Source organism: Callithrix jacchus, chromosome 10 (assembly GCF_049354715.1).
Source record: "Callithrix jacchus isolate 240 chromosome 10, calJac240_pri, whole genome shotgun sequence".
Taxonomy (NCBI): Eukaryota; Metazoa; Chordata; class Mammalia; order Primates; family Cebidae; genus Callithrix; species Callithrix jacchus.
In genome coordinates this window covers 67,638,992-67,659,689 of record NC_133511.1, presented here as the reverse complement: position 1 = coordinate 67,659,689, position 20,698 = coordinate 67,638,992, and the positions used below count along the sequence as shown (strand labels likewise).

Here is a 20,698-nt window from a genome sequence, read left to right as displayed (position 1 = left end):
TACCATTTACTAACTCTGTTATGCTTGGCAAATTATTTATTTTTATTTATTTATTTATTTATTTTTGAGACGGAGTTTCGCTCTTGTTGTTCAGGCTGGAGCACAATGGCATGATCTCAGCTCACTGCAAACCTCTACTTCTTGGATTCCAGTGATTCTCCTGCCTCAGCCTTCCAAGTAGCTGGGATTACAGGTGCCTGCCACCATGCCCAGGTACTTTTTATATTTTAGTAAAGATGGGGCTTCACCTTGTTGCTCAGGCTGGTCTCAAACTCCTGACCTCAGGTGATCCTCCTGCCTTGACCTCCCAAAGTGCTGGGATTATAGGCGTGAGCCACTGCATCTGGCCTGGGCAAGTTATTTCACCTCTTTGTGCCTCGTTATTATTCCCATAACATTATTATAAATGTCTATCTTTTTAGAGCCATTAGTTTTTTGGGGCCTTTATGACCCACAGCCAAAACCAATACCTTTATTTGGGTTCCATTCTGAGATGGTGGAGCTTAGGGGCCGGCCATGCAGTGAACTGGACTGAGGAGGGGCAGAGTCTAGGCTAGGGTGGGAGCAAGGAGTCAACAAGGTCTAAGGACACCCGGGAAGGCTCCTTAGAAAAGATGCAGAGCCTGGGGAACAGAGAGCCCCAAAGTGGCTTGAGCTTGAAGGGGTGGATGGGCTTTGTGGGAAAGAGAGTGGGAAAAGGGGAGGAGTTTTGGGAATTCCAACATTAGGGAGCTGAGGAGAAGGAGCTAGAGATGTGGAGGGCAGCAGCCATGGGTCTTTGAATGGTGGTGGCATGAGGGGGAGTGGAGTTTCTGAATGGTGGTGGTGTGAGACAGAGTGGAGTTAGTGAGTGAGGGGGAGGCTCGAGGGAAGAAAGTGGGGGTGGGAGGTAGAGGAGAGAAGAGAGAGGAAGATTCCAAGAAAGGCCAGGCCCAGGGAAGGAGCTTCCAGGATAAAGTTGTTGCTGAGAGTTGGCTGGTGGTAGCTGAGGACAGAGACTGCAGTGGGGCCGGGGGTGGGGAGGTAGGAGCAAGGATTGGGAAACTAGAAAGTTGGGAATCAGGGCCCGCCTTGGGGAAATTTCCATTCCAAAAAGGAAAAGCCCAGGAGCATTTGATCTGTCCTAGCAATGGACACAGGTGGCCTCTTCCTCCCTCACTCATTTGTTCAACGAACATTGACTGGTGTTTCTGAGATGAACTCTGATCCAGACCCTAGTATGGGGAAAGAATCCAAACGGTTTGGGGTGCAGACAAGGAAACAGTTCATCCAGTAAACGATACTTACTGAGCACCTCCTATGTGCCAAGCACCATGCTGGGCCTTCAGGGAGCTGCTAGTCTGATGGAGGAGACAGGTAATAATGAAACATACATACCTGGATCATTACGGCTGGGGAGGAGAGCTCAGATCATAAAGAGGACCCAGGCAAGGAAGGTCTCACTAAGAAGATCATGAGCTCCTGGAATGGTCCATGGCCAAGAAATGCTAAATACCAGAGGGGCCCTGACCTAGTTGAGGGGCAGAAAAGATTCCTTAATGAGGCCTGGAGCCTCAGAAGGCCTCAGAAGGCATTAGCTCAGTGCAGGAGGGCCGCAGCAGAGTCTGTGACTTAGACCAAGCATCTTCACTTCTCTGAGCCTCTGTTTCCTTACCTGGAAAATACTAGACCTTCCTAAGCCACCAGAGGTATCAAGGGTTAGAAAAGTTAGAGCAGAAATTTCATAAAGTACTAAACATACTATAACCCAATTTAAAAAATGGGCAAGAGGCACAAATAGGCACTTCATATAAAAGGAAACAAAGATGATCAGAAAACATAGAAAAGAAATTAGATCCTAGCTTGACAGTGCCTCCTAATGTTGATCAGTTGCCAGTCCTGTGCCTAAGCATTTCTGTCCATGTGTACCTGGAGTCATGCACAATGCTCAGCAAACACCTGGAAACACCCAAACGTGCATCAGCAGAACACTGGATCAATACGCTGTGAAACATTCACACATTGAAATAGTCCATTATTACCTGTCTCCTATGTGAGCATGCGACAATATGGGTAAATCTTAGCAGTATGACATTAAGAAAAAAGAAGTAACAACAAATTATGTACAGCAAAATGCCTCCCCCCACCACCTTTTTTTTGAGACAGTCTTGCTCTGTTGCCCAGGCTGGAGTGCAGTGGTGCAATCTTGGCTTACTGCAACCTCCACCTCCTTGGTTCAAGCGATTCTCCTGTCTCGGCCTCCCAAGAAGCTGGGATTACAGACATGCACCACCACACCCGGCTAATTTTTGTATTTTTAGTAGAGACAGGGTTTCACCATGTTGGCCAGGCTCGTCTTGAACTCCTGGCCTCAAGCAATCCACCCGCCTCAGCCTCCCAAATTGCTGGGATTACATGTGTGAGCCACCACGTCCAGCAGGATGCTCTTTTAAAAAGTTAAGAACAACTAAAATGAAAATATATAGTTTGAAGGAATATGTAGATGCAATAAACCCATATAAAAAGGAAAGCAAGAGAATGCTGAACACAAGATTTGAGATGATTTTCTGTGTGGTGGGACAGCAGGAGGATGGGGGAAGACTATATAATAAGATGTGAATTATTATAAAGGTCCTACTTGTATTATTTTGCTTTTTGGTGAAAGCCAATTAAATAACTGATAAGACTATATCATGAACAAAATATAAAAAATCAAATCCTATGTGCTTAAGGTCTAATTATATAGAAAAAGGGGCAATCTCAGATAGTTTCTCTTTAGCTTTGGAATGGAATCAGAGGAGTCAGATTCCCCCTAAGACAGTTCCTTCATGGAGCTCATTGCTTCTTGGGGTCCCCACACTCATCATTTATCTCCCTCTTAAGCTCAGTTGCTCCGTGACTTACAATGTGGTTACATCCCAATAAACCCATTGAAAATATCATAAGTCAAAAAGGCATTTAAGGCCGGGCGTGGTGGCTCATGCCTATAATCCCAGCACTTTGGGAGGCTGAGGCGCGTGGATCACAAAGTCAAGAGATAGAGACCATCCTGGTCAACATGGTGAAACCCCGTCTCTACTAAAAATACAAAAATTAGCTGGGCATGGTGGTGCGCGCTTGTAGTCCCAGCTACTCGGGAGGCTGAGGCAGGAGAATTGCTTGAACCCAGGAGGCGGAGGTTGCGGAGAGCCAAGATCACGCCATTACACTCCAGCCTGGGTAACAAGAGCAAAACTCCATCTCAAAAAAAAAAAAAAAAAGGCATTTAATACACCTAGCCTACATCAGAGCTTAGCCTAACCCACCTTAAACAGGCCCAGAAATGCATCCATAGCCTAGAGTTAGGCAAAAATCATCTAACACAAAGTCTATTTTATAATAAAATGCTGAATGTCTCATGTAATTTATTGAATACTGAAATGAAAAACAGAATGATTGTATGTGTGTTTAAAGTATAGTTTCTACTGGGTGTACATAGCTTTTGCATCATCATAAAGTCAAAAAATCATTAAGTTGAAACCTCATGAGCTGGGGACCATCTGCATCTGAAGCCCATCATTGGCCGTGAGCTGTAATCTTCAAAACCTTCCCATCTTGATTCTCCAAGGGATTCCATGGTCCTCACCTCACTAGATCACCATGACTCACTGGGTAGATGGGCTATTGTTTTCATTATCCTTTCATAGATGAGGAGGCTGGGCTCCAGAGAAAAGGGAGTGAACTGTGGAAACTGAGCTTCAGAACCCCAGCAGAGTGTTTCTCTCCCCACTCTGGTGCCCAGTGCTCCCAGCCTCCTACCAACTAAGTCTTCTTGGAGCTAAAAATTGCCATACATAATTACCAGGCACCATAAAAATTCCAGAACCCCTCTGTTCATGGAAGATAACTTTATCTTATCCTGGATCACAAGGAGCTGGGTGGGGTTGGGAGGATTGATGAAACACTGGAAGCAACCAAGCCACTCTCAGATCGGGTGAGCTTCCCTTAGGACAGAGACTCAGTCTAGATCCTTAAACACCTTCCCTCCCCACCAAGAGGATTCCTGAGCCAAAGGCCCCAGCCAGTTCACCTCCAGGCCAAGCCACAGGACTCTGGGACCCCGTTACCTGAACCTCCACTCCTCTGTATCCATTTGCCCATCTGTGATATGGGCAAAAATAAAGGATTCCCTCCCAAAAGTGACAGGGAGGTGGAAAAGTACAAATTTCAGTTTGTAGGAGTCATCATTATGGGGGGAGAGAGTGACTCCTGGAAAGAGAGTCCTGTCCCCCATCCCTCCACAAGTCACCTCTCCCCAACTCACCCCACGACACACACCAAAACATGCCCCAAAGAGTAGAAAGAAAATACTAAAGGAGGTGAGAGTCTGACATCAAATGCCAGAGTCAGAGAGGGCACTCTTGGGGAAACATGACCCACTCCTCACTTTCCAGACACAGGCAAGTGCAGGGATTTACTCAAGGTCACAGAGTAATGCAGAGCAGACAGGCACAGGCCGGCAGGGCTCTCTTTTATCAATTTCCTAAAGTAGAGGGAGAGATTTACTCCTTGGCCCTCTGGAGGCAGAGCTGAGAGGAGGTTGAGGTGGGGAACTCCCTAGATGCTAATCTCAACTCAGAGAGGAAGTGCTTTCTCACTACAGAGATATTCCACAACCCAAGAGGCTGCCCAGAGGGTGGAGAGTGGCCTCCTCATTCTAGGGATATATGAGTAGCAAGCAGATTCTGGGTGTCTCGGCTGAGTCCTCCCTCTCTCATTCGGTAGTCTGACAATCCTGGGTGTCTACCATCCTTTTCTACCCTCCTGCCTGCCCCTCTCCTCTGAACCCCGCCTCTCAGCCTAGTCTGGCCCAGCTACAGTCTCCTTGGCTGGACCGGGCGGCAGTGGGATTGGCTGGGTGCTGCACAGACAGCTGACTTAACCATGTGTCCCTGAGGCCTTGCTACTGGAGGTTGGAGGGGCCAGGGCAGTTTGACCAGGCCTGAAGAAGGCTGGGCAGGGCTGGAGGGTCATGGGTCAGACCAGGTTATCCTCTGTTCCTGGGGAGAGTGAGCTCAGGCTGAAGGAGGAGAAGGAGGTGACCGGGGGCTCAAAGGAGCAAGAACCTCCTATAGAGGAGCATGGTGTTTGAAGCCCCTACAATCTGATTTTTAGCAGGAACTGCTATTTCCTGACTTTCATAGTCCTCAAAGTTACTTCTCCTTCATGGCCCACAGGGAAGGGGTAATAATATCTATTCCCAAGGGTGGTTTGTGGATTAAAAAAAATAAGTGAAATAACATTGCCCTCACATCATAGGTACACCACACATTTTCATTTGTTCCTTCATTCATATTTAGGGTCATGCATTTGAGTTGTGGGGTTAGGATGAATGAGATCTAGAGGCAGGTTGGGATGGGGAAAGCGATGATGCCCCATATCCAGAACACAGCGAGACTCGCCATAAGGGGGCAGGAGCGGGAGGGGAGCTCAAGCGAGGGATCACCGTGAAGCCGGAGAAACAACCTACACTTTTCCTGCCAGGAAGGTAGAGCAGCTGCAGGTAAGAGTATAGGTTTGGCAGTGGGAAGTCAAGGGCGTTCCCGTCGAAGCTCCTTTTGTGTGTAAGGCTTGAGGAGGAGCAGTGCGCTTTGAGAAGGTCTCAAAAAGACTAAGGGGATTAGGTAACAACTGAAAGGAAGTTTTCCCAACTCCCCGCTTTTTTGAGGATGGGGTGCTGCTTTAGCCGTCCAGGACTCCGTGCGTTGGGAAAATCAGGCCGCGAGGGGGCGCAAGAGCCGCGTACTCCGGAGTACCGAGGAAAGAGGGGCTCCGGGATCCAGGCCGAAAGTCCAGAAGCGCAGCCAGACGGCGGGGGAAGGTGGAAGGCGTGGCAGCTGCAAGAGTAGGGGTGGGGGCCCGGTCAAGAAGGGTGGGACTTCGGGAGCGGCGTTGGGCGGGTTGGGGGCCGATCGGAGCTGGACTGGAGGCAGGGAGAAGAAACGGGCGGGGCGTTTGGGAGCCAATGGGGGGCAAGGGCGTGGCTTCAGGCGAATTCGCCGCAGAGGGCGGGCGGGGAGGTGGCGGGGACTGGGCGGGGAGCGACCAGCCCTCTAGTCCGCCCACGGCTCCGGAGTCTCCGGCTCGAGCCGAGTCCCACCCCTTTCCCGGCCCAGAGAGTGTGCGTCTGCGTGCACCTGAGTGTCAGTGTGTACGAGTTTGTGGGTCCGACGTTGCCATGTTGGAGCCCCTCGGGCAGGAGGTGTTTCCGCGCGAAATCGGCTGGCTCGCGGTGGGCGCGGTGCGCTGGCTACGAGTCTGCGGAGCTGAGTACGCTCAGCGATTGCGTGTATCTCAGCGAGTCCCCGGGGGCAGCTCGGCCCGCTGGGCTCCCGAGGGACTTTTATGGAGGACCGGAGGGCCGCCTCAGCTTGCAAGTCCTCAAGCAGGCTCTTTCTTCTTCGGCTCCTCCCCGATTCCCTCCCACCAGCCGGTTCCCAGGCTCGCGCACACCCGGAGCCCACCCCCTCTTTTGGGCGCGAGGCCCCGCCCCCCGCCCCCTTTCCTCTGCCACAAAGTTTATTTGCAACAAAAGGGTGCCAGGAGTGCGCAGCCAAGTGGGAGGGAGCGGGAGCCCGAGCGGGAGAGCGAGGCCGCTAGGCGGGCGGGCGCAGAGTCGAGGAACCAAGCGCTGGGATCCCGCCCAGGCGGAGCCGCGGTGTCCCTGGTCACTGCGGCCGCGGTGGAGGCTGGGCCTGGGGGTCGGAGCTGAGGAGGGAGGGGCCGCCGGGGATGGAGAGGTTGCGGCTGGTGGCCACAGAAACTTGAGCCGCGGCAGGGAAACCTCTGCTCGGGTCTCTGCGCCCTCCTCCCACACCCCCGCGCACAGCTTTGGGCGCGGGCCGCTGCGCTCCTAAGGAGCAGGGGGGGCAGGGGGGGTTGGCCGCGGCTCCCCGAGGCCAGCCCCCCCAGAGTGAGTGCCGCCACCATGGCGGACCGGGCACCCCGGCCCCAGCTTTACCGCAGCGTCTCGTTCAAGCTGCTGGAGCGCTGGAGCGGCGGCACCGGGCCGAGGGAGGACACTGACACTCCCGGCGTGCGGCGCCGCGCCTCGTGCCGGCCGACCACGGCTGTCCCGGGCCAGCCCTCTCGGCGCGTGTCCAAGCTGGCGTCGGGGCCCCCGGCAGCCCCCGCGCAGCCGCGCCCGCTCCGCAGCCTCTCGCCGTCGGTGCGCCAGCTCTCCCGGCGCTTCGACGCGCCGCGTCTGGAAGACGGCTCTGCTGGGGCCCGGGACGGGGGCGTCTTCCCCGGGGCCGCGGAAGAAGCGGTCGAGGGTGCCGCGCGAGGGGCCTGGCCTAGCGTCACCGAGATGCGCAAGCTCTTCGGCAGTCCTGGCTCCAGGAGGCCCAGCGCCGACTCTGAGGCCTCGGGAACGCCCAACCCCGACGGTGCCGCGTGGGAGCCTCGGTCTCGGGAGTCGCGGCAGCCACCGACGCCACCTCCTCGGACATGCTTCCCCTTGGCGGGTCTGCGTTCGGCGCGGCCACTGCCCGGGCCGGGGACCGAAGGGAGGCTACGCCGGCAGCAGCAGCAACAGGAGCGGGCGCAGCGTCCAGCGGATGGTTTACATTCTTGGCATATCTTCTCCCAACCGCAGGCCGGGGCCCGGGCCTCCTGCTCCTCCTCCTCCTCCATCGCCTCCTCCTATCCTGTCAGCCGCAGCCACGCTGCCAGCTCCAGCGAGGAGGAAGAGGAGGGCCGGCTGCAGCCGCCTGTGGCCCAGAGTCCGGCCTACCATGGCGGCCACTCCTCGGGCAGTGACGACGACCGAGATGGTGAGAGCAGCCACCGCTGGGGAAGGAGGCCCGGGCTCAGGCCTGGAAGCTCCCTATTGGATCAGGACTGCGGTCCTGACAGTGATGGGTTAAATCTGAGCAGCATGGACTCAGCAGGGAGAGCTGGGAGCCCCCAGCCCTCTACATCTCCAAGAGTCCCTAGAGAAGAAGGACTCCGGGAGTGGGGTAGTGGCTCTCCGCCCTGTGTCCCAGGTCCCCAGGAGGAACTTCGGCCTACGTCCGACTCTGTGGGAGGAGCTTTCCGCGTGGCCAAGGTGAGCTTTCCCTCATACTTGGTGAGCCCCGCAGGCTCCCGCGGTAGCAGCCGTTATTCCAGCACGGAGACCCTCAAGGACGATGACCTCTGGTCTAGCAGGGGTTCTGGGGGCTGGAGCGTGTGCCGCTCCCCTAGCTTTGGAGCTGGGGAAGGGCTTCTGCGGCCTCAGGCTCGAACTCGTGCTAAGGGACCTGGGGGCACCACTAGGGTATTGAGGGATGGAGGATATGAGCCGGAAAAGAATCGTCAGCGGAAGTCACTGTCAAATCCAGATATCGCCTCAGAGACCCTGACGCTTCTCACTTTCTTGCGCTCAGATCTTTCAGAGCTGAGGGTCCGAAAACCTGGTGGGAGCCCCGGGGACCGTGAAAGCAGCCCCCTAGATGGCAGAGACTCAGCCTCCGCAGGTGGCCCCGTGGGGCAACTTGGACCCATGCCGGTCCTAGCCCCAGCATCACCTGGCACGCGCCCCACACTCAAGGACTTGACAGCCACCCTGAGGAGAGCAAAGTCATTCACATGCTCCGAGAAGCCCATGGCCCGCCACCTGCTCCGCACCGGTGCCCTCAAGTCCAGCTCCTCCGAGCTCCTGCTGGCAGGCCCTGGTGCTGAGGAGGATCCGCTGCCCCTCATCATCCAAGACCAGTATGTACAGGAGGCCCGCCAGGTTTTTGAGAAGATCCAGCGCATGGGTGCCCAGCAGGATGATGGAAGCGATGTCCCCCCTGGAAGCCCTGACTGGTCAGGGGACGTCACCCAAGGACAGCGGTCCCAGGAGGAACTCTCGGGCCCTGAGTCCAGTCTGACAGATGAGGGCATTGGGGCGGACCCAGAGCCTCCTGTTGCAGCCTTTTGTGGCCTGGGTACCACAGGGATGTGGCGACCCCTTTCTTCATCCTCGGCTCAGACGAACCACCATGGCCCTGGGACTGAGGACAGTCTGGGTGGGTGGGCCCTGGCGTCCCCTGAGACCCCTCCCACACCAGGTGCCCTCCGCCGCCGCCGAAAAGTCCCACCTTCAGGTTCTGGTGGGAGTGAATTGAGCAATGGGGAGGCAGGTGAGGCCTACAGGTCCCTGAGTGACCCAATTCCTCAGCGCCACCGGGCTGCCACCTCTGAGGAGCCCACTGGGTTCTCTGTGGACAGCAACCTTCTGGGCTCACTGAGCCCCAAGACAGGGCTCCCTGTGACCTCAGCCATGGATGATGGCTTGACCAGTGGTCACAGTGACTGGTCTGTGGGCAGTGCAGAGAGCAAGGGATATCAGGAGGTTATTCGGAGCATAGTTCAGGGTCCTGGCACCCTGGGGCATGTGGTGGACGACAGGGTTGCTGGCAAAGCTCCCAAGAAGAAATCCCTGAGTGACCCTAGCCGCCGTGGGGAGCTGGCTGGGCCTGGATTCGAGGGCCCTGGAGGGGAGCCCATCCGAGAAGTTGAGCCAGTGTTGCCTCCATCCAGCAGCGAGCCCATCCTTGTGGAGCAGCGGGCAGAGCCAGAAGAGCCTGGTGCTGCCAGGAGCCGGGCACAGTCTGAGAGGGCCCTACCCGAGGCTCTGCCTCCCCCCACCACTGCCCACCGAAACTTTCACTTTGACCCCAAGCTGGCTGACATTCTGTCCCCAAGGCTAATCCGCCGAGGCTCCAAGAAGCGCCCAGCTCGAAGTAGTCACCAGGAGCTTCGGAGAGATGAGGGCAGTCAGGACCAGACTGGTGGCCTGTCTTGGGCCCAGCCCTCCTCCAAACACGTTCGCCACGCCAGTGTGCCCGCCACCTTCATGCCTATTGTGGTGCCTGAGACACCAACTTCTGTCGCCCCCGCTGTGGCTGTGCCAGAGCCCATGGGCTTCCCTGTCCGAGCCCATCCCACGTTGCAGGCACCATCACTCGAGGACGTCACCAAGCAGTACATGCTGAACCTGCACTCGGGTGAGGTCCCTGCCCCAGTGCCAGTGGACATGCCGTGCTTGCCTCTGGCTGTACCGCCCTCTGCTGAGGCCAAGACCCCTGAGGCAGCTCGGCCTCCAGATGAGCCTGCCCCTGCCAGCAAGTGCTGCAGCAAGCCACAGGTGGTGAGTCCTTTGTGGGGAGCCTTCAGGATGGGGCCAAGGGAGGGCTGTGGACGCTGACTTCACTGGGAGTCTTTTGCATTGTACTCACTGGGTAGGTGCCCAGGTGCTTTTCTGGTCCTGGAAGTGCCCACGCAGTTTTAAGAGTGTTAATGACACAGGGTCCTGTCTACTCCAGCCCTGTAGAAGCATCAGTTTTCTGCTGGTGCTAATGGCAGAGGTTCTCCTCTGCTCCAGGTGTTTTGGGTGGTTAATACAAAGGATTCTTATCTTGTCTTTTGGATGTTTCTCAGGGACTGGTTTTGGAGATCCCTGTGTGGGTGCTTGTTGGAGGAATGAGTGTGATGGCATCCAGCACAGGCTCAGTCCTTTCTCTGAGGCTTGCTGCTCTGTTGGCCAGACCTTTGATAGGAAATTTGGCTCAGGGGCCACAGTGGACATGCGTTTGCTCTTCCTCGTGTGGCTTTCCTATGACAGGTCAGAATGTAGATGTGTTCCTGGACCTGGGAGAATTGCGGAGGTACAAGGCTTTACTTCATGGAGTAGCAGAGGGGGCTCAGGGTTCTTACCGCAGTTCTGTTCTGGCTATGTGACGTTGGCCTTTCCCTGTTACTTAACCTCCCCATCTTTAAAGTCAGAGAAGGTGGGTGGACAAGTGGTGCCTGTGCTTCCATCCAGCTGGTACTGTGCAGGTTTGGGGGAGCCTATGGGTTTGAGCTGGGGACTCTTGGGGCCTGAGTTCTGCCAGAGCCTCTTCAGATGATAAAAGCTTCTAGATGGGGGCTTCTAGGGAAGGATAGAGGCGGGTGGGGGCTGCAGAGGCTGAGCAGCCAGGGCCCTTTAGAGAGGTCAGGGGTGGTTCTGGGCCCCATATTCAGGGCCGCCTGTATGGGTCCAGGGCAGGGGGGCAGTCCTTGTTTCCCCATCCTGTCTCCTTGCATCTTTTCCCCTCCCTACACCCTCCCTGGTAACTCTGAGATGTACCCCTTTTCTGCCAGACCCCTGGCTCTGGGGGCTCACTCTCCCTGAGACCCCTCCTACTTTCTGGCTTCAGCTGTCCCTGGAGTTTAGGCTGTGGATTCAGATGGGATCCAGACAGCATATGCCCTGGCATCTGGGCTGGGAGCTAGATTCCAGGCTCTGGATTCTGGGCTGAGCTCAGGGATGGCCAGCGGTTATTTCAACTGTGGCCTGTACTCCCACTGCGCTCCCTGACTGTGAGAAGCCTGGAAGCTATAAACCCTGGACTGATTTGGTCACTCCTGTTCCCAGCGCTCTTACGGCCCCTCTGAACTCCTTTTCGCCCCTCTGAACTACTTTTCTCTCTGTTTCTCTCTCCTTGTCTCCAATTCCCCTTGGTCCTGGCTCTGGAGTTTCTCATAGAGGCTGCGGAGGGAGTCAGCAGGCAGGGAGTGGGGAGCAGGGTTTTTTAACTTTTCCTTCCTTCTGAGTCCCTGCAAGGGCAGCCCCGGTGCCCCTGAACTCCAGTACTAGTTCTGTCTTTGGAAGGTGGGGGAGGGGAGGGAGAGAGCAGGGCTGGCTCTTGTCAGGGTCTCCTCCCCAGTCTCCTGTTCCATATAATTATCTTCTGTGGGAGCCTCAAAGGCTCAAATGTGGGAGAGGACAGGAATAAACCATGGGACTCAGAGAGACTGAAGGTGGGTCAGGGGTGCTCCTAAAAGGAGGCTTTGGGACCCAGAGAGGAGGTGGGAGATTACAAAACTGGCTCCTGCCCCATCTCCCTTCACCTTCTCCTCTACACCCCCCAACCCCTTTCTGGAGCTCTGAGGCAGGACAGATCTGCTGTAACATGGGCTTCTCCCTGTCATGAACAGAGGCCTCTGATCTCCAAGCCTTTGCCCACTCCAGGCCTCTCACTTTTGCAGGCCCAGCTTAATGTCCTCTTAGGGGGAGGGACCTGGCGAGTCTGTCATTAGAAGAGTAGGGTGTTTGCCTTGCTCTTCTAATGGTTGTGTGGTCTAGGATCCATCACATCCCTGCTTTGTGCCTCACTTTCCCCCTTCCGTAAAATGGGGGTAATGGCTTCTGCCTGCCTGGCAGGCTTTCGTATGGTGAGTGGGTAGTGTGATCATTCCTTCCCTGGTAGCAGGAAAGAAGAAAAATGCAGGCTGCACTGCCCAGCTGCTTCTCAGCCACCAGGCTTGGTTTCTGAATTCAGGGCTGCGTCCTCCAGGGCCTCAGTATAATCTGGTGGACTGCAGTTGGCTCCAAAAAGATCCATTATCCTCCAATTTCCCACCCCCTCATAAAGCCTGGAAGTTCGCTCATCTGCTAGCTTGAACCCCTCCTGCTGTTCCCTTCCTTCTGGCTCTGGGAAGATGGGGAGCAGCTGTCTATCCACCCCCTCCTGGTGGCCTCTGTTGAGGAGACAATGTTCTCTTGTTTCAAGCCTGAGGCTCCAGTCACACTCCCTGGGCAGTGGGTGGAGATGGTGTGGTATGGATTCCAGAATAAAAAGAGAGGAGAGGAGCTGTCATTCTTTGCTTCTGACAGTCCCTGGGGGCTGAGAGGACCCCCGCCCCTCACCAGGTTGTGGGGAATCCCTCACCCTTAGGTCTACATACATTCACGCTGTATGTGGTGTTGCCCCCTTTGCCGGGAGGTGGGAGGCCTGGTACCAGGCCTAGCTCAGCCTCTGACTCACTCAGACCTGGACAGAGTCATCTTTGGCCCTCAGTTTTCCCATCTGTACAGTGGGAGGTTAGACTGCCTGGTCTGTGAGGCTCAGAAGGAGGGACTCTGTGAGGCTCAGGAGGGACTAAGCCTACAGGGGGTATCAAGTGAAATGGGAGGAGCCAGGGTGTGGCTGGAGGGGAGAGGAAGGCAGCTATCTGCAATAGCTGTGTGAACCCAGGAGCACAGGCAGTAAGGGATCGCTCATTTATTCCAGGAACCCAGGAACACGTGTATGTGCTGGGAAGTGAGGAGGCAGAACTGTCTGGTCTCCCTGCCCCGCCCCTCCCACACCCTCATTACCTCCACTGAGGCCCACCTTAGCCTGGTTGGTCAACAACTCTTCCTGTGAGGGAGGGCTTCCCCCACCCCAGCCCCAAGTGCAGAATCTTGCAGTCCCACCTTCTGCCCGCAGGTCCCTGATACCTGTTTGACACATGCTACAACTGTAGCTTGCAGCAGGGAGTGACTTGTCTCTCAGCATCATAGGCGGATGACTCACAGAACTTTTTTTTTTTTTTTGAGACAGAGTTTCGCTCTTGTTGCCCAGGATGGAGTGCAATGGCGTAATCTCAGCTCACCCCAACCTCCACCTCTTGGGTTCAAGTGATTCTCCTGCCTCAGCCTCTTGAGTAGCTGGGATTACAAGGCATGTGCCACCACATCCAGCTAATTTTGTATTTTTAGTAGAGACAGGGTTTCTCCATGTTGGTCAGGCTGGTCTTGAACTCCTGACTTCAGGTGATCCACCTGCCTCAGCCTCCCAAAGTGCTGGGATTACAGGCGTGAGCCACCTGTGCCTGGCAACTCACAAAACTTTAACATATTAGAATAGCAGTAACCATGGCCAACATTTATCAGGTGTTTACTATGTCAGATACTGTCTGTTTCATTCTTCAACTGTGAAAACTGTGGATATCTTACAGTGCAGACTTAGACTCAAACATTGTTGAATTCACCCTAAATCCTAGCATATCAGTGTCTTAGAGGTGAAGGGACCCAAGGGGATTGGCCTGCCATCTGAGTGGGGGGACAAGTCAGACAGTGGGGGTGTCACCTCCACATCCCCAGCAGCCTGAACACTTTCATAGTGGTTATTTAATTCACCAGGGCCTGGGGTTGGGATGGGAAGAACTTTGAGACCCAGAAAGGGAGAATGCTAGGTCTAAGGTCACACAGCCAGGCTGGGCAGACCCAGGCCCAGGCACCAGAACCCTGGCCTTATTCCTCTCCACTCAGATCCACTCCCTACCTGGCCAGCTCCCTACCTTCCCTGAAGGTCTGGCAACAGTGTTTCCAGTCACCCTTCTCTTTCTCCCCTTGGTGGGGAACCCCCAGGGGTGGGGGTTCTCTCCTTCCCCTTCTTGGCTCTTTGTGTGATTTTTCCATGGAAACTGGTTCTGGGGGGAAGGGAGGAGGCGATTAGGACACTTGGAATTCTGAGTGGTACCAAATATCTATAATTAAATGTCTTGTCACCAGCAGAAGGGGGAGGACAGGCAGAAGGGCAGTCCCTTTCCTCTGTTTATTCCATGTCTCCTCCCAACTCCTTCCTAAGGGCTCTGGGCTCTTAGGGGGAACGTTGTCCAGGAATGAGTCCTCCCCAGCAAGGAAGAGTCGGGGGATGGACTAGAGTTGAGTCTGACATTTTCCAGCCCCACGTTTCCGGGACCAGCTGGGTTTGGGAGGCGGAGAGGCTGCTGCTAATCCTGTCCCCAGCCCCCTCTCTCTGTGTAGGGACTTGCCCCTCCTGCTTCCTTCCCTCTCTCCCATCTGTGATCTCTCAGGCTACACACTGCTGCCCCACAGTGGGGTGGAGGCACCTCTAGGCTTCCTGGGAGCTGAGACATTCAGAGAGTTTAGGATCTAGAAGCTGACTGGAAGGGGCTTAGGATGTTGAGGGACTAGCCTGGGAACTGGGCGGGGGCTTCCAGAAGAGGCTCTGCCTGAGCTTGACCTTGAACACTGGGAGAGACGGGCTCCATGAAGAGGGCACAGCATGAGCAGAGGCTAGGAGATGGAAAGGAATATGGCAGGTTGTGTGCAGAAAGAGTTTGTTTCAGAGATTTGGGTTGCCCTTGATAGGGTAACGCATTCATCCATTGAACAAATACTGTCTGAGCAATGAGACGTGTCAGGCACTCCTCTAGGCCTGGGAATACGGCAGCAAACAAAAAAAAGGCCTGCCCTTGTAGAGCTTCCAGACTAGGGAGGTGGCCTGTCTGTAAATGGAGACATCCTGTGTCAGGGAGTGGTAGGGGCTGGTAGAAAAATAAAGCAAAATAAGGGAGTAGAGAATAATAAGGTGGGGATACTTTAGATCAAGAGGCTGGGAATGCCTGTCCGAGGAGGTGACATTTGAGCAGAGGCCTGGAAGAAGTGAAGGAGCAGGTCAGGTGGCTGAGGGGAGCAGCATTCTGGACAGAGAGGAACAGCAGGTGCAAAGGCATTGAGGCATTTGAGAAACAGTCAAGAGGACTGTATGGATGGAGCAGAGAAATAGGAGATCAGAGGTGGGTTAGGGTGAGGAAGGTCATGTAGACCAATAGGAGGACTTCAGCACATGCTCTGAGTGAGATGGGACAGGCACTGTTGGAAGGTTCTGGAATAGTGGCCTGGTCTTACTTATGTGTTCACAGGTCTGCTCTGGCTGCTCCATGGGGGTAGATTACAGGGAGTCAGGTGGAGGCTGTGAGGCCAGTCAGAAGGCTACTGGGATAATCTGGACAAGAGGTGATGGTGGCTTGGGCCTGGGCAGAGATGGTGGGGTGGTGGGTTTCTGCTGCAGCCCCAGGGGCTTCTCAAGGGCCTGGTCCACGATGTTCAAGGTGAACACAGAGCTACAACTGCTCGCATGGCTGGGCAGTGCGTGAGTGGTCACTTAAGGTGGGGAGAGGGAGTTTGACAAAGTCTCCAGAGTGAACTGGGCTTTGAGCTACATGGCCACCCCTCGCAGACCCACATTGGCTTGACTGAAAGGGTAGGAGAGTGGAGCCACCACAGCACCCCCATGAGGCAGGTCACAGGGCCATATCCCACTGGTGTCTCCTCTGCAGCCACCACCATCCATCTAGCTCCAGCATGCATGTCTCCTGGGATAGGGAGCTCACGCCTTCCCCAACCCCCAAGGCAGCCCCGTCCCTCCCATCTGATCCTCCAGCTAGGTGGGCATTGCCGTGGCTCCGATTGATAAAGAAGCAGGTCCAGAGTGGGCAGGGTCTGCCCAAGGCCCCAAAGCTCGAGTATGGGATTTGGCTCCAGGTGTCCTGACTCCCAGAGCATGCATTGGCCCCACAGAGTTCCCACTAAGCAGAGTTGGCAGGGATGGTGTTGGCAGGGTGGGGGAAGGGGGAGCCCATGTTTCCCAGAAAGGCTTGAAGCCCTGGTATACTTACTGGGAAATGTGCCCAGGCAGCCTGGCGCCTTGCTGGCAGGCCCTGAAGTGGGGGCCTCGGTCCCCTGGGAAGCAGGAGTCTATTGGAGCTAATGTCTCCCCATGGGAGTTGATTCCTCCCCCACCCCACCCCACCCCAGTGTCCTCCCTCTAATTCTTACCTCCCAGGGTCTCTGGGGCATTCTGGGGGTTGGGGGAGACAGATGCAAAGGAAAACTGTCAGGCTGCTGGGCTCCGTGCAGTGAGTGAACCTCATAGTCCATGAGATGCAGGGGTTTGGGGCCCCAACCAGGGTGCCTGAGCGCCTGGAGGGACTTCAAGGATCCCACCCTCCAGTAGCTCTAGGGTTCACTAGGGACAGCCTGGTGGATGTACGTATACACGTATTCACATGGACCTCTGCAAAAGGAGTCAGGAGATCTGGGGTCCAGCTCTGCCTCACCACCATTCTGGTGTGAGGCCTTCAATAAGTTCCATCCCCTCTCAGAGCCATAGAGCCTTCCATGCTCTCGAGCACCAGGAGAAACCTCCTCCCAGGGCTGTTGGGAAAGGACCCAGTCCTGAAGAGGATCTCAGCTGCAGAATGAAGTGCTGGCAGGGAGGGACCCAACACCCCACTAGGCTGCTGAGAAGGCAAGTTCAGAGGGGTGCCGGGACTCAGGCCTGGGTCTGCTGCCAAGTTGCTTTCCCCACCACTGGCTCTTGCTCTGGGATCCCCCCACCCCCAGATAGGGTCTTTCTCTACACTTGTGACAGGCTGTGGTCCTCACTCTGGGGCCTGTCCAGAAGTGTGGTGTTACAGCTGATAGGACAGTAAAACTCCTTCTGGGCCAGACGTGGTGGCTCACCCCTGTAATCCCAGCACTTTGGGAGGTTGAGGTGAGAGGATTGCTTGAACCCAGGAGTTCGAGACCAGCTTGAGCAACACAGGGAGACCTTGTCTCTACTAAAAATGAAAAACGTGTGTGGCGCAGACCAGTGATCCCAGCTACTTGAGAGGCTGAGGTGGGAAGATGGCTTAAGCCCAGGAGGTTGAGGCTGCAGTGAGCTGTGATTGCCTAACTGCACTTTAGCCTGGGCGACAGTGAGACCCTGTCTTAAAACAAAAAGCAAAAACCAAACAAACAAAACCTCCTCTGGTTTCTTTCCAGTGGGGCTTAGAGAAGTGGCCAGGCAGGAACAGGATGAGTGGGGAATGCAGAGCGTAACCGAGGTAGGCAGACCTGCGCTGATTGCAGAGGTCTGGGTCAGCCGATGAGTGATGTGTTAGTGTCCTGTTGCTGTGCTAGGAAACTACACACATCCACTGGCTGAAAGCAACACAGATCTCCTACTCTGCAGTCCGGAGGTCAGAAGTCTGAAGGATTTCACTGGGCTAAGATCCAGGTGCTGACATGCCTGCCCACATCTGGAGGCCCAGGGGAGATCAACGCCCTTGCCTTTACCAGCCTCTCATGGTTGCCAGCACTCCTCACCCTGTGGCCCCTTCCCCCATCTTCCCCAGCATCTTCAAATCTCTTGATTACCCAGTACCTCCTTCCTCTTTAAGAACCCTTGTGATTCTTTGGGCCCACCTGATAATTTGATAATCTTCCCCTCTCAGAATCCTTAGTTACACCTGAAAAGTCCCTGTTGCCAGGTACGGTATCATTCACAGGTTCTGGAGATTAAAATGGGAATGTAATGGCAGGAGTATTATTCTGCCTACTGCACAGATAGGCAAAGGATTAGGATGTTGGCTTCTGAGATTCAGAGTCCCCAGCTGGTGCTGCTCCCAGGGCAGAACTTTTGAACTCAGGCCCACTGCATTTAACTTGTCATTTCTTTCCATTTTCATTTGTCATTCGTTCATTTAGCAGTCAATCATTGAGCCCTGTGTTGGGCAGTGGGGACACTCGGGGAAAGCTTGAACACCATCCCAGCTTGCCAGGAGCTTTCACCAAGGGTCCTAGCGCCCTGAGTTGGGTGAGGTCCAGAGGCAGGCAGAGCCCAGGCCAGGTGGGGCAGGGACAGAAGTGCCAGTGTGTTCCTGGGGCCAGGCCTGGCTTCCAGAGGTGGCAGGCCCTCGTTTTGCTGACTAGAAGTGGGATGAGGCAGCTCCCAAGAAGGGCGGTTGATCGAAGCGTTCAAAGCCAAGGCACGAGGGTAGGTGGGGGCCTAGGGAGGAGGCAGGATCATGTCTCTGCCAGGCTGCCCCAGCTGAGGACAGAACTGAGAGCCCGATGGCAGAAGGAAAGAAGCTCTGTCACCCCATGTGCTGGGAGCTCCACGTAGAGATTGGTGTCCTTGGTGCTGTCTCATCAGAGTACCTGTCAGGTCCCTTCAACCCTGAGAGGCCTGGGGAGGCTTCAGGGAGGTGGCAGGTGGAAGGTGAAGGGTGCTGTCCAGAATGCCTTCTCCCTGCCTGCTGGCTTTCAGACCCGGGAAAGCACTTACCTACTCCCCTGCAGCTGTAGTCGATGGGGGTATCCCCTAATTCCACAGAGGATTATTGTTAAGATTATTTTATTTTTAATTTTTTTTAACTTTTAAATTATTTACTGTTTGAGGCAGTGTCTTGGTCTGTCGCCAGGCTGGAGTGCAGTGGCACAATGGCGGCTTACTGCAACCTCCGCCTCCCGGGTTCAAGTAATTCCCCTGCTTCAGCCTCCTGAGTAGCCCAGATTACAGGCTCAGGCTACCACTCCCAGCTAACTTTTTGTATTTTAGTAGAAACAGGGTTTCACCATGTTGGCCAGGATGGTCTCGATCTCCTGACCTCATGATTCGTCCCCTTCAGCCTCTCAAAGTGCTGGAATTACAGGTGTGAGCCACCATGCCCAGCCTATTTTTTATTTTTTGAGATAGGATCTCACTCTATCATCCAGCAGAGGGTCGATCACAGCTCACTGCAGCCTTGACTTCCTGGACTCAAGCAATCCCTCCCACCTCAACTTCCCAAGGAGCTGGGACCACAGGAGTGTGCCATCATGCCTGGCCATTTTTTTTATTTTTAGTAGAGGCAAGGCCTCACTATGTTGTCCAGGCTGGTCTCGAACTCCTGAGCTCAAGTAATCGTCCCACCTTGGCCTCTCAAAGTGCTGGGATGAAGGACGAGAGCCACTGCGACCAACAACTGCTGAGATTAAGTGAGAGCCTGCCAAGAGGGCATGGCACACAGTAAGTGCTCAAGAAATGTTAGTTCCTCCCCTTGTGACTGAGATACTAAGGTTTTATGATTCTAAGATTCTTGGCTGCTGGGCACCTCTTTCCAGCCGTGAAGCCAAAAACGAAGCTTGAGACCAGAGGGCAGGTCGGGGCCTGGCTACACCCACATAGAGTCAGTGGCTCCAAGCCTGGTTCTCCGGAGGTGGGGAGGAGGGAGAAACCGGGATTGGAGGCTGAGCCACATGCCTGCTGTCCTTGCTCCTCTCTCCAGCTCTCCCTCTACTTTTGTTGCCACCAGCCCCACCCTGGGACATGTCCAGGATAGCTCAGCACACGCGGTGGGGAGAGCAGAGCCAAAGCCCTCTCTGCTCAAAGCCGCCCCTCAGTTGGAAGTGGTCTGTGAGGTGGGGCTAAGGGAGTCAGTGTTTGTGTGCCTGGTGGGCTTTGGGGTCAGACTAATGAGGGTTAAAATCACAACTGATTCTGACTCCCTTTGCTGGGTGATATTAACAAGAGTCATTGGATCCCAACTCTGAGCCTTAGTTTCCTGCTCTGTAAAATGGGGGCACTAAGGAGTTATGAGGGGCAAAGAGAGAATGCCTGTGGAGTGCTCAGCCCAGGATGCTGGCTCCAGACAGCTCTCAGAAATGTGGCCACTTAGTGTGTGCTTTTGAGATTGTCACTCAAGAGTCTAGAATCCTGTGGTTTCAAGATGAAGGATTCTGGGTTCTTTTCCAAGAGCCCAGACCTCTTAACTTGATTTTATTTGTGATTTTGAGATTGTGACTTCTTGTTTCTGACGTCCTGTGGTCCTGAGACTCTGGGGTCGGGAGAGGTGTGGCAGGTCAGGGGCCAGTGGGAGTGCAGTGGGAGCAGTGTGATGGAGGGGCCAGCTGAGGGAGCAAACACAAGGTTGGTGTCTGCTTCCTGTTTATTGGTTCCCAGGGGGTGAGCAGGCCCAGCTCCCGTGCAGTGCTGTGGAGCAGGAAGGGGGGGAGGCAGGGTTCCTGGCTGCCAGCCAGCCCCACAGCTGGGCCTCCAGGGACTGCTGGGACCCCACTCCACAACCCCCTGGACAAACATTCAGTCCTTTCCCAGGACAGGGCACTGGAGGTTAAGGAGCAGATGTGGAAGGGAAGGAGTGGACAGATGGGGAGGGATGCCTTCCCCCAATAAAGGTCCCGATAGCTCCAGCTTTCTTAGCTGCCTGCATTACTAAGATCTCACCCTGGGTTTCTTGCTATCCCCCATCTTTCCCTGTCTCCCTGGAGTGGGGCCTGGTGATGAGATGTCCAACTTCTTGGTAGGCCAAAAGGGCAGGAGAAGGA

General features: G+C 55.0%; 1 protein-coding gene across 2 annotated transcripts in view; it reads left to right on the top strand.

Annotated features, from left to right (window-relative positions):
* Nucleotides 1-6,559: 6,559 nt before the first annotated feature.
* The window catches only part of ARHGEF17 (Rho guanine nucleotide exchange factor 17), a 60,420-nt gene continuing 46,281 nt past the window's right edge, over nt 6,560-20,698 (top strand). For both annotated transcript variants that reach the window (XM_035265508.3, XM_035265507.3), the window contains exon 1: nt 6,560-10,138. In XM_035265508.3, the coding sequence (XP_035121399.1) occupies nt 6,947-10,138 (3,192 nt within the window). In that variant the 5' untranslated portion in view covers nt 6,560-6,946. The remainder of the gene's footprint in view (nt 10,139-20,698) is intronic.